This window comes from Ovis canadensis, chromosome 11 (genome assembly GCF_042477335.2).
Source record: "Ovis canadensis isolate MfBH-ARS-UI-01 breed Bighorn chromosome 11, ARS-UI_OviCan_v2, whole genome shotgun sequence".
Lineage (NCBI taxonomy): Eukaryota > Metazoa > Chordata > Mammalia > Artiodactyla > Bovidae > Ovis > Ovis canadensis.
This window is the reverse complement of record NC_091255.1, coordinates 52049078-52062095: the sequence shown is the minus strand read 5'-3', so window position 1 is coordinate 52062095 and position 13018 is coordinate 52049078. Positions and strand designations below refer to the sequence as shown.

Sequence of the window (13018 nt, the reverse complement as noted above, 5' to 3'; positions counted from 1 at the left end):
CACCGCCAATGAAGCAGGTAAGATTTATGTTCCTAAGAAAGGGGATAGGGGTGAGTCTCAGGGTCATCTCACATGAAGATGACGGCGTGGCATTTTAGGAGTTGAGTGATCCTGCAAACGGGCAGTCCCTAAACATCCCCTGACCCTGGATGTTTTATAAATTCCTCCATTAGCACTAACTATTTTATAAGAAGCATTGCTTTTTCTCCCCCTCTGAATAAAAAACTGAGAGAAAACTGGGTGACTTTCCTCTAGACAGACAGAGCCTGGGCAGAAAAAGAGCCTCTCTGGTCTCCAGCTCACGATCTACAGCAGGAGGCAATTAGACTAGCTCAGTACTATCAAACCTCTTTGGCAACCTAATCTTCATATTTTGATACAAAAGCACTGATATATAAAACGGGTAACATTTTTAAAGTGGAACTTAAACATTTTAATTTAAAAGGAAATATTGTGTAGGAACAGTAATAAATTCAAATAATACAAAAAGGTTTAGTAAACCTTACCCCAAACCTTCAATATCTCTCCCTCAGAGGAAGCCAGTTCTAAGTATATCCTTTTAAAAAAGTGCCACGTGTGTAAGCGCACATGTTTGGATACATGTGTGTATGTTGTTACTGTTTAGTCAACTACGCTGTGTCTGACTCTTGCCACCCCATAGACTGTAGCCTGCCAGGCTCCTCCGCCCATGGGATTTCCCAGGCAAGCATACTGGAGTGGGTTGCCATTTCCTTCTCCAGGGAATCTTCCCATCCCAGGGACTGAACCCGAGTCTCCTGCATTGGCAGGCGGATTCTTCACCACTGAGCCACCAGGGAAGTTCATGTGTGTGTGTAGATATCCTTTTCCCCATAAATGGAAAATGTTCTACACTTTGATTTTTTTTGCTGAACAATATATTGTACCCTCTGTTTCTTATATTCCCATTCATTTTACCAGCTACCTAGCATCCATTGTGTACAGACAAACTGTGACTTCTGTATCCTGTTATTTTAAAGGTCCAGTCTGCTTTAATGAGCACCAAATATAAAATGAGACTCATGAATGATAATCACAGTGTTTTATCTGCTTTGTATCCAGTTAATTTCTGTTGTCCGTTGGGGTGGAACAGTGTCAGGCACAGCCTGATACTCAGAACTAAGGAAGGATGTTCTGTGCTCCCTTGTGTAATTTCATGGGTGTGGAAATGTCCAAGCTAACTTTAAAAAAAAAGATAGTCTCTGAGCTATGGCTTCCTGAATTTATAAGAAGTTCAAATGCATGAAGCCTGCATTTTTTAAGTCTACATCAAAATGAGTTAATTTGCAGGCAATACCATGAGTGGGTCATCTCCAATTCATTCAAAGCAGATGCATACCACATTGTTATAATGTGTGTATTTATTATGTTTTTATTTATTTACTTAGGCTGGTCATGTGGCTTGTGGGATCTTAGTTCCCAAATCTGGGATTGAGCCTGAGCCCTTGGCAGTGAAAGCACCAATTCCTAACCACTGGACTACCAGAGAATTCCCTATTATATTTTTAACTAATTAAAATGTACATGATTTTTAAACCATGAATCATCTCTGCGGAACCTGGGGTTCTGGGGGATCTAGTTTGAAGGCCCATGAACCAGAGGACTGCATATAGCGCCTGGGGGGCCACCCTGAGGAGGAGGAGGAGGGCAGAAAGAAGGGAAGGAGTTGCTTCTAAGGGGATAGACATTTCCGAACACAAAGGGTGACAGAGTCTTCTTTGATCAAGTTTATTAGTCAGGCCCCGCTGAACTCTTCTTCAGCTAGGCCTTCCTTGTCTTTTAGACTTTTACGGTCATCTCTGTATTATTTCATTTTAGCAAGAATCCTGCCAAGTCAGTTTAGCCTGAATTTCCCATCTTCCATATCTGGTCACCTTCAGTACCTGATCAGGTGTCTCACCCCCACCATCTCCAGGTGATGTCTGACCACCCCGGCCTGCCTTCAGCAAGAATCTCGTTAGGTTCCTTTCGCCAGAATCCTCCCTCACCCCTGATGTGTCCTCTTGGTAATTTTCCATTCACTGACCCCCGCCCCCCTGCTGTTTGGCTAAAATTCCCACTTTCCTTGTTATATTCAGAGTTGAGTCCAATCTGTCTTCCCCACTACACAACCCCATTGCAGTGGTCCCTGTACCTATTATGATGGTCCCCGCCTCCGTCTTTACCTTTCTTTTTTTTGGCTGTGCTAGGTCTTCGTTGCTGCGCATGGTCTTTCTCTAGTTGCAGCGAGTGGGGCCACTCTCTAGTTGCAGTGTGCGGGTTTCTCATCGCAGTGGCCTCTCTTGTTGTGTACGGGTTCTAGGTGCGCAGGCTTCAGTAGCTGAGGCACATGGGTTCAGTAGTTGTGGCACACGGGCTTAATTCCATGGGATTTTCCCAGACCAGGGATTGCACTGAGTCCCCTGTACTGGCACTCAGATTCTTAACCTCTGGACCATTAGGAAAGTCCCTTATTTATCATTTGAAAAAAAGGTTTTACAGAGAGGGGCCTTCCTGCAGGCAAAAAGTGGAAGTTAGGTTCTGGGGATGACTCAGGGCCCCACCTTAAACAGCCTGGTCTGCCAGGCAGAAGGAAGTGGAGGTTTAGTCATGTTGGGCCTGGGGAGCCATTGGCCTGTTCTAAGCAGGAGGGCTCTTTAGTGCCATCCCTCAGGAGCAGCTGAACCAACAGATTTCCACCTGTCCTGAGACCCTGCCCTCTACAGAGAATGATTTCTCAACTGTGAATAAAGACAGGGTGATTTGGACTTCCCTCAGGGCAGACACTGTCTATAAAAAGAGATTGCCCTCCAAATCCAGATCCTCCATTTTTACCACTGATCTGTGGCAGCAAAATCTGTTTTAAAATGCAGCCAAGGGACTTCTCGGTGTGTAAGACTCCACGCGCCCAATGCAACAGGCCCAGGTTTGATCCCTGGTCGAGGAACTAGATCCCACATGCCGCAACTTAGAGTTTGCATGCCGCAATTAAAGATCCCACAACCAGGAACAGAGATCAAAGGTCCCACGTGCCACAACTAAGACCCAGATCAACCAAATAAATCAAAATAAAAATTTTTTTAAAGACTAGAGAAACACAGATAAGGAAAAAAGATTTTTAAAAATATAAATAAAAATGCAGTCACTGAGAGTCCTCAGTTTCCGTGAATTAGAGACAGGGGGCTTGGGAACCAAGTAGAGATTGAAACTAACTTAGCTTTGCCAACACCTTCGGATTAAACATTCTACAAGCCTGAGGAGACAGAGGAGCATAACTTACTTTCCAAATTTGGACTGTCCTTCGAAGTCTGGTCCAAACGCCACATCTCCCCAGATCCACCCTCGCAAGAAGAGGTTGTTCTTTTCTCTAAAGGCCCCAAACACTTTGTCCTTTAAAAAGAACGTATCTGGACCTTTCCTTAGTGGCACCAATCACTTTCTACTTGGTATGGGGGTTATGTGGATGAGGAATTTATTCCTTCTCTGATACTGGAGCTCCTGGGTGGGGAGTATATATCAGTTCATTGTGCCTGAGGACTTGCTTCATTAAATGTTTGAGAAGTGAACTTAAGAATAGGCAGCTTGATAGAAACACAAACCAGTAAATCATCATGTAGAAAAACAGCCTTGCTAGAAATTCAACTACTAATAATTGAATTTAAATTATTAAATTCAATTTAAGGGACTTCCCTGACGGTCTGATGGTTAAGACTCCGCCCTTCCACTGAAGGGGCACAGGTTCATTCCCCGGTCAGGGAACTAAGATCTCACATGCTGCGTGATGTGGCCAAATAAATAAATTCAATTTTAAAAAATTTAACAGCCCACACTCAGGGGTTGGCAGCCTTGTGGAAAAACATGCTATTATAGATTGAATTGTTGATTGACTATGAATCCAAAATTCATATGTTGAATCCAAGGACCTCAGAATGTGACCTTATTTGGAAGTAGGGTTGTTGCAGATATAATTAGTTGAGATGAGGTCATCAGGGTGGGTGATAATCTAACATGACTGATGCCCTTATAAAAAGGGGGAATTAGGACATACGCTCGCACACGGGGAGAACAGCATGTGAAGATGAAGACAGAGATTGGGGCAAAGCTTCTGCAAAACCAAGAAATGTCAAAGATTGCCAGTGAGCCCCCAGAAATGAGGGCATAGGCACAGAACAGATTCTTCTTTGAATCCCTTGGAAGGAACCAACCTTGCTAATGCTTTGAAATCAGACTTCGGCCTCCAGAAACTATGAGACAATAAATTTCTGTTGTTTTAGCCACTCCGTCTCTGGTACTTTGTTTCAGCAGTGCTAGCAAGCTAGACACATGCCCATTTGTATGTCACTGTTGAGACTGGGGACTGTTTACACTCTCAGACCCCGCATTCACTTCAGAAATAACCCTACAGGTCAAAAAATACTTAATGGAATCAGTCAGTTCAGTTGCTCGGTCGTGTCCGACTCTTTGCAACCCCACGGACAGTAGCACACCAGGCTTCCCTGTCCATCACTAACTCCCAGAGCTTGCTCAGACTCATGTCCATCAAATCGGTGATGCCATTCAACCACCTTATCCTCTGTTGTCCCCTTCTCCTCCTGCCTTCAGTCTTTCCCAGCATCAGGGTCTTTTCCAATGAGTCAGTTCTTCTCATCAGGTGTCCAAAGTATTGGAGTTTCAGCATCAGCATCAATCCTTCCAATGAATATTCAGGACTGATTTCCTTTAGGATTGACTACTCAGCAATAAAGAGGGCCAGACTGTTGATACATGCAACAGCTCAGATGAGTCTCTAGGGAACGAGGCTCAGTGTAAAAATCCAGTCCTAAAAGGTTACATCCTGACTGATTCCATTTATATACCTGAAATGACAAAACTGTAGAAATGGGGAATAGATTCGTGGTGCCATGGGGTTAGAAGTGAAGGAGGAGGGCATGATTATAAAAGGGCAATGAGAGGCATCTTTGTAGTCAGAGTTGTTCTTTGTCTTGACCATAATGGTTGTTACTTGAACCAATACATGATAAAGTTGCATAGAACTAACACACACACACATACAAGTAAAACTGGGGAAATCTGAATAAGACTGGTAAATTGTATCAATGTCAGTATCCTGGCTTTTGCAAGATGTTATCATCAAGAGAAAATGGGCAGAGGGAACAGGAAATTTTCTCTATATTCTTACAAGTGCATGTGAATTTACCATGACTCCAAAATAAAAAGTTTAACTCAATATATGACTTTGTCCAAGGATGTTCATAGCATCGCTGCTGAGGATAGAGGAATGTCGGAAATAACCTAAACTACCAACAACAGAAGTCAGCTAAAACCCTGAGGGTTTAACTCTGGGGAGTAATGTCTAGCTCTGAACAATGACAGGTCTGTGGACTGAATAAATATAAAACTGAATCAGTGTTCAGTGAGAAAGCAGATGGCCTCACAGCAGGTTCTCGCCGAGCCATTCTGTGAAAAGCATGGCTATACCTTGGCAGAGAGTAATTCAAAAGAATGGAGCTAATTTACAGGTTCAAGTCCACTGGATCCTTCTTCTCTTCCTTCTCCTCCTTTTCTCTCCTTCTCACTCTCTCTAAAACATTACTTCTGTTTCAAATGATGAAATCCCGAGCCTCGCCATCCTCTGATCACTGGCTCCTCCTTCCGTCTCCAGCAGATGGCAGAAGTGTTACAAGGATGGTCCCCTCAGTCTCCGTTTCCTAGGAATGAGCTGCAGACCCCAACAGCAGGTGGGGCTCCAGCATCAAGTCCCTCCAGTTCAAGGAATCCAGACATCAGAAATGCCCTCTCAGAACTCCAGGGCAAGAAGTCTGGCCACAATAGGGTTAACGGTCCGCATTCCAGAGTCAGGGAAAAGGAGGCTGGAAGGTCACAGACAAGGGGAGAGGGTTCGGAGGGCCCCCTTCTCACAACACGGCCAGCTCTGTTGGGAGAGATAGATCACCCGCAACAATGGCCACAGCTGTTTTCGTCTGCCCTGAAGGAAACTGACTTAGGAAGCAGGTATCAGAGGGGGCCCTTCCTGCAGGGGCTTCTGTCTGGCTTGTAAAACTGTCAGAGCAGCTGCATTTATGTGTCGAGTGATGGATGATGGAAAGGAGGGACAGACGGCCGCAGATGGACACAGTGACTTACAAGTCGAGGCAGGTGGCAGAGTGTGGGGTGTGCAGGTGGGGTGTGCTGATTCATTGCCCAGTGAAAATACCAAATACCACAGTCCACTTCCCAGCCTCCTTCGAGGCCTGGAGCGAGTGTGCCTCCTCAAACAATCCGTCTGCCACGAACGCTTCCGCGGGTGCGCCTTTCTTTTCCTGCACCTCAGGTGTGAATCTTCCTCCCCCTCCCTGGGCCCTCTTTGTTTTCCAGGGTGTGTTTGTGTGCTCAATCACTCAGTCATGTCCAACTCTTTGCAACGTTATGGACTATAGCCTGCCAGGCTCCTCTGTCCATGGGACTCTCCAGGCAAGAATACTGGAGTGGGTTGCCATACCTTTCTCCAGGGGATCTTTCCAACCCAGAGATCGAACCCAGGTCACCAGCATTGCGGGCGACCTGAGCCACCAGGGAAAGGTAGCGATTCCTTCTGAGCTCTCTGTGGCTAGCTGGACCTGGTACTGCTTCACCGAATGCATCCATCCCATGCTCTGCACCAATAAGGTTTTCCACACAGGACTCAAAGCGGGTTTTGAAAAATGTAATGGTCTGGGAAACAAGAAAAAAAAAAATGTCAGCACTAAAAATGCTGGCTTCCACTTTTGCTAAGAAAAGGGATTTTGTGCTCTCCACTTCTACCCACAGCGTGGCCCGGGAAATAACTGCCCGTGGCACATCAGCCTGCCAAGAAGTGCCTGTCACCAAGCACAAGATCTCCAGGGAGCCTGAGCCGAGGTTTCCTCCTTGTCTCCATCACCAGAGCCTGTTGACCTCTCACCCTGGCCTGGAAACCAGAATCCCTGCCCCCTCGGAAGTAGAAGCCCCTGCTGTGACCCTCCAGATTTCCCTCTTGCCTTCCAGAGGGATGATGACAAGAGGGGCCTTCTTGGTCAGGATAATTGATGCTGAGCCACATGTAGGCCAATGAGAGTTCTTAAAAAGCTGCCTTCTGCCTCTGCCTGGGTCCGTGGGGGCCAACAGACACCACCGTTTTATTTTGGTGGGGTGACAAATGAACTTGGCCTGAGAGGTGGGATCAGCAGGGCTAAGACCTGCAGAGAACTCAGAGCTGTAGTTTGCTTCATTAAGCTAGTGCTGAGTTTGTTTTGAGAAAGCCTGAGGGGCCCAGGGAGGTAGAGATGAGGAGCTGGAGCTCGTTTTGATATCCGAAAACTGCAGCCGCCTGCACGTGGGAGGCGCTGAGAGCAGGCTTGCCTCACACGCCCCCCTCACCATTGGTCACCTGGGAGCACCAGCAGCAATTTGGGAGATTTCTGAGCTCAAGGAGGAGTCTTTGGGGAGGGCTTGCCTGGAGCACACCCCGTTCCCTCCTCCTGGGCTGAGGGAAGCATGGGACCAGCCCTGCCCCAGCCTGTCCTCATTGGCTGGCATGAGGCAGAGGGGGCTTTAAAAAGGCAAACGTGTCCAGGCTGGGGACTGGAGCCTGTGCTACTAGGAAGGCCGAGTGCCCTCCTCCAGCTGGCACTATGCAGCTCTCTCTTGCCCTGTGTCTCGTCTGCCTGCTGGTGCATGCAGCCTTCCGCGTGGTGGAGGGCCAGGGGTGGCAGGCCTTCAAGAATGATGCCACGGAAATCATCCCTGAGCTGGGCGAGTACCCCGAGCCTCTGCCAGAGCAGAACAACAAGACCATGAACCGGGCGGAGAACGGAGGGAGACCTCCCCACCACCCCTTTGAGACCAAAGGTATGTGACGCAGGAGAGTATTTTTAGCATAAGGGTCCTGGGAAGGTTCTCTTTGGGACTGTTACCAGCACCAGTGGACAGACAACTTTGCCAGGAAGCCAGGGAAAGATGCCATGTCAGCTGTATCCTTAGAACTCAAGTGCGAGGGCGTGGGGCTGACAGGGTCCTGGGAGTGAAAGTGCAGAGCAGGAGGGAGGCTGCGGTGGTGGGTGCAGCTCTGGGACAGGCTCAGGGGCTCAGAAAGGAGATTTCAAAGAATCCCCTCCTGAGAAGAGAGGAGTAGGGTCCAACTGCTGACCCCACTGGGGAGGGGACAAGACAAGGGAGCTTCACGTCTGTGAGCACCCGCTAGATGCAGTCGCTACATGGACTATGCCTGGACCGTACCCCAGGGAACTCCCAAGGTCCTCCTCCCAAGGAGGCTTCAGAGATGAAGTGGCTTGTTAAGCCAGCTGAGATTTGAAGCTAGTTTGATCCAATTACAAGACAGCCCTGGAAGGGGACTACATAGGGGATGTCGGAGGCCAAAAGTCACAACGAATCCTGGCAAAGCAGTGAGAAAGGGACGCCAGAGGGGCACCCCTTCAGCCCCCACCACCCATGACCTACCCAGTGAGCTGGCCCTTGAAGGAATGGGCGCTGCAGCTACCTGAGTGGGGGCCCTGGAGGGGAAGCAGCATCCTTGGGGCCGGGCATGGACACAGGTGGCACCCTCTGTCCTGAGTCGCCACCCTAGATCTAGCCTTGCCTCCTTCCTGGGAGGGAGCCTGACCCTAGTGAAAGGGCAGAGACCCCACCTGGGTCCCTGACTGGGTCTGCACAGAGAAGCCTGAGGGGCAGCATGCGCAGCTGGCTCTGCAGATGGCAGGAATGGCTGGGGGCAGGGGGCCGGAATGATGCTTCAGAGGAAGGCCCTCTGGCCGCAGTCCAGGTGGGAGAGGAGTCCACAGCCCTGGCCCTGGGATCCCATCCTGCCCTGCCTCCCAACCAGCTGGGAATGGGGGCTCTGCAGAGGGCACGCCAGAGGAGCCGTGCCTCTCCCCTGCTCCTGCCCAGGGAAGATCAAGTAAACTCAAGGGATGGGCTGTAAGGAACCCAAGATGTCCACCTCTCTGGGTTCCCATGAATGCCACAGGTGCAGAGGAAGCCACGTGCTCCGGAGTCACCCTGTGCAGAGGAAGCACTTGACCTAGGGGTACTATTCTTGGAAAGCCCCAAGCCTCCTTCCCTGGGCAAACAGGCCGCCCCCACACACCACCCCTGCGGGCCTAGGAGCAGGGGCAAGGGTGCCAAACCAGACCAGAAACAAAAGGCCAGCTGGGGGTGGAAGGCAACCCCCCACACACCCTGCTGCTGTGCTTATTCTACAAGGTAGGGGCGTGGGGGGCTGGCCTTGTCTGTCTCCTCTCTGGTTTTGGTCATAGGACTATTTTTCATCCCTTTGTGTCACATTGAAACTGTCCCTATGAGACCCCTGGGGATGGACAGGTGCTCACATGAGGACCAGCTGTTTAAAAAAGCTCCTACCAGTCTAAGTCCATAGTAGGAGACATGATCAAGGTGTCTTCAGGCATCAAGCCAGACCTTAGAGCCCAATCTTCCCCCGCCCAGGGAGCAGGTCTATGCCACCATTGGGTGTCCACAGAATAGCACAGAAGAGATGCGCCCAGCGCCCAGCACAGTGCCTGGTACACACCAGGTACTTAGTAAGTGTTTGTGGCAACTGAAGCTTTAGGTTTTCAGTCAGATCTTAGCCCCCTGATAGGGAAGGAACGATAGTAAAAGTAGTAAAAGGCAGCCCTTTGGCCCCCCTCACTCCTCCACTCAACATCCCATGGTGCCCAGGCACACAACTTCCACTTTGCGGGAGCCTGGAGGTGCAGGGGCCTCAGAGGCGCAGAGTCAGGAGACCAGCTCTGCCTTTCCGGAAGGAGCTTTTCCTTCTCCGGGCCTCAGTGATAATGAGGGGGTTGGAGGTGCTGCCATCGGCTCCTTTCAAGTCTAAGGACTTCAGTCCCCTCTCCACCTCTCCTTCCATCCCTCTCCTCCTCAGTAGCTGCTCTGATTTATTACCGTCAATTAACCCCTACTCCTTTCTCCATCCCCTCTGCACCCTGTCACTCCTCCCAACCAGCTAGAAAAGGAATTTGGGAGAAGTCAGAGACATTCAGAAGGTGTGGCTAATAACTACCCTGCTGAGGCCAGGGGCCCTGTGGGACAGATGTGACTTAAGTCTGGTGAAGAGGACCCCCTTGGAGAGGAATAATAACTGTAATAGCACCAACACTTCCAGCTCTTACTGTGTTCTAAGCAGCATCCCCTGAATTATATATGTAAAGGATTGGCTCATTGAATCTTCAAGACAACCCATTTTACAGATAGGAAGCACACAGAGGTTAAACAACTTGTCCAAGGTCACACAGTCATGGAACTGATATTCGAACCGAAGCAGTCACTTGGCTCCAAAGTTTTAGGGTGAGAAGGTGGACCCGTGATCTTTCCACCAGCTCCAGAGTAATTGGGCCCTTCCCATAATAGACCCCCAGGGGCAAAAGCGTCTGGGGAGAGGCAGGTCTGGGGCGGGCAGGGGTGGTTTGGGGGGAGCCGGGCCGGGTGGCCGTCCTCACGCGCGCCTCTCTCCGCAGACGCCTCCGAGTACAGCTGCCGAGAGCTGCACTTCACCCGCTACGTGACCGACGGGCCGTGCCGCAGCGCCAAGCCGGTCACCGAGCTGGTGTGCTCCGGCCAGTGCGGCCCGGCGCGCCTGCTGCCCAACGCCATCGGCCGTGGCAAGTGGTGGCGCCCGAGCGGGCCCGACTTCCGCTGCATCCCCGACCGCTACCGCGCGCAGCGGGTGCAGCTGTTGTGTCCCGGCGGTGCGGCGCCGCGCGCACGCAAGGTGCGCCTGGTAGCCTCGTGCAAGTGCAAGCGCCTCACTCGTTTCCACAACCAGTCCGAGCTCAAGGACTTCGGGCCCGAGGCCGCGCGGCCGCAAACGGGCCGGAAGCTGCGGCCCCGCGCCCGGAGCACCAAAGCCAACCGGGGCGAGCTGGAGAACGCCTATTAGAGTTGGCCCGCCGCCCCACGGGCGGCCCCCAACCCGGGCGCCCCAGGTTTCCGCCCCCTGCGCGCGGTTTGATCGGTTGGGTTTAATTTTTAATACCTGCAACCCGGGGCCGGGGCGGGGTGCTGAGACCTTCCCGGCTGCAGGCCTTGTGGATCCCGGGGTCAGCAACCATCCCACCTCCCGCCCGTGCCGAGGGGGTCCCGGGGGCAGGGGAGGGCGCTGAGAGTCACAGACACTGAGCCACGCAGACCCGCTCCGCCGGGGCCGCCTACTTTTGATAGTCCCACTTGAGTGAGAGGAGGCGGAAAAGGAAGCATTTCATTGCCCTGGAGTTTTAAGGGAGCAGTGGAGGGAAGCCCAGGAACTGGTTAAGAGCGTTCGATACGATTCCCCCTTCCCCACCTCTCTGCCAGGCAGAAGAGCCTTGAGTGCCTTGTTGTGCCCAGAACACAAGACTGGGTCCCTAGATGGGGTTTCTAGTCCTGCCCCTGCCCCCAGCGTGCCAGGTGATCTCGGATATTACGCTCTTGTCTTCCTGGACTTCGAGTTCCTCTTTGTAAAATGGAAGTGGGGGTGGGATAAGCATCTGGAGCGATCTGCTGTCACGTGATTCCATGGACTCGGGTGCCCTTTGAATGGGCAGAGGAGAGAGAGTTTGGATTGAATCATTGATGGGGTTGCTTCCAGAATTCGGAGTTGTAATCCTCTGATCTGACAGCCAAAGATGAAAAAAGGAAAAGAGTCTATTTATGGCTGACAGACTCGTGGGAGAAGCTGTGGTGTATCCCAGCCTGGGATCCCAGATGTTTCGCTACCTCCACTTTCCATCACAAAGGACACAGAAACAGCATCATCCATTGGAACAGAGAGGAAGGTCCCAAGGGTGGCGGGAGGCACAGAGATTACTCTCTGTACTCAAAGAGCACCACGGCCACCCCCCCAACCCGTACCCATCATGGCCATATTTTATTTAAGATCACCTTCTGTAGAGAAGCCCAAGGTCACAGCACACTGGGCTTGTGGGCCCAAGGAAGCAGACATCATTGGTTCAGAGACCAGAGGGCCCCTTTCAAGACCCTCCTCCTGCCTACCACTCAAGGAAACACTTCTGTTTGGAAAAGGGCTTCTTATTGCTGTTATGTGTGATGGCATAGCTTACATTAAAATAATATTATTGGGGAAAAAATTACAAGTGCTGTATATATGCTGAGAAACCACAAAGCTTAATAGCTGCCATCCAAAAATCTTTTGGAAAATCATTTCCAGGCACCACTTACTTTCTATGCAGTTTTTAATTGCTTAAAAAAAAATTTTTTTTTTTTAAACGGAAGCACATGCCATGTGAAAGCCTGCCCAGCTGGTTGTTTTTGCAATCTTTTCAAGTGGAATTTGTCCACAAGAATGAAAGTAGCAGTTTTTGTTTTTTTCCCTAAAAAGTTAAGTTACATATTTATTTTCTCACTTAAGTTATTTATGCAAAAGTTTTTCTTGTAGAGAATGACAACGTTAATATTGCTTTATGAAATACCAGTCTGTTCTTTCAGAATCCAGAAGCATTGTTAATAAAAACAACGAGTTGTTGCGGAGAGGATGTGGTCTTGTTTTGTCAACCACATATGGTCATTTCTGTCAACGTTAACATTCTTCTCTTGGTCACTAGAGTCAAACCTGGGAGGCACCTTTGACAGCGTTATGGTGGCCCTTGTGGCAATTACATCCTTCCTTTGAAAGGTCACGTTCATCCCTTCCTTTCCAAACCTAGACTTCATCCCTTTACCTCGGCCATCGTATTAACCTCAGCCTAGTCTCCCTTCCGCACAGCCTGGCCCCCACACTGTTTTCCAAAAACACTGTTCTCCTCATGTCATACCTCTGTTCAAAAACTCCTCGGGACTTCCCTGGTGGTCCAGTGGTTAAGACTTCTGCTCCCAATACAAGGTGACTGGGTTCAATCCCTGGTCAGGGAACTAGATCCCACATGCTACAACTTAGAGTTTGCATTCCATAACGAAAGATCCCAAGTGACACATTGAAGATCAAAGATCCCACATGCCGCAACTAAGACCTAGTGCAGCCAAATAAATAAAA

General features: G+C 49.9%; 1 protein-coding gene across 1 annotated transcript; it reads left to right on the top strand.

Moving 5' to 3' along the window:
* Positions 1 to 7447: 7447 nt before the first annotated feature.
* SOST (sclerostin) lies at positions 7448 to 12521 on the top strand. The gene is made up of 2 exons (XM_069543502.1): positions 7448 to 7863; positions 10509 to 12521. Exons 1-2 carry the CDS (start codon positions 7647 to 7649, stop codon positions 10928 to 10930), a joined length of 639 nt encoding a protein of 212 aa, XP_069399603.1. The 5' UTR covers positions 7448 to 7646; the 3' UTR covers positions 10931 to 12521.
* The last annotated feature ends 497 nt before the right edge of the window (positions 12522 to 13018 follow it).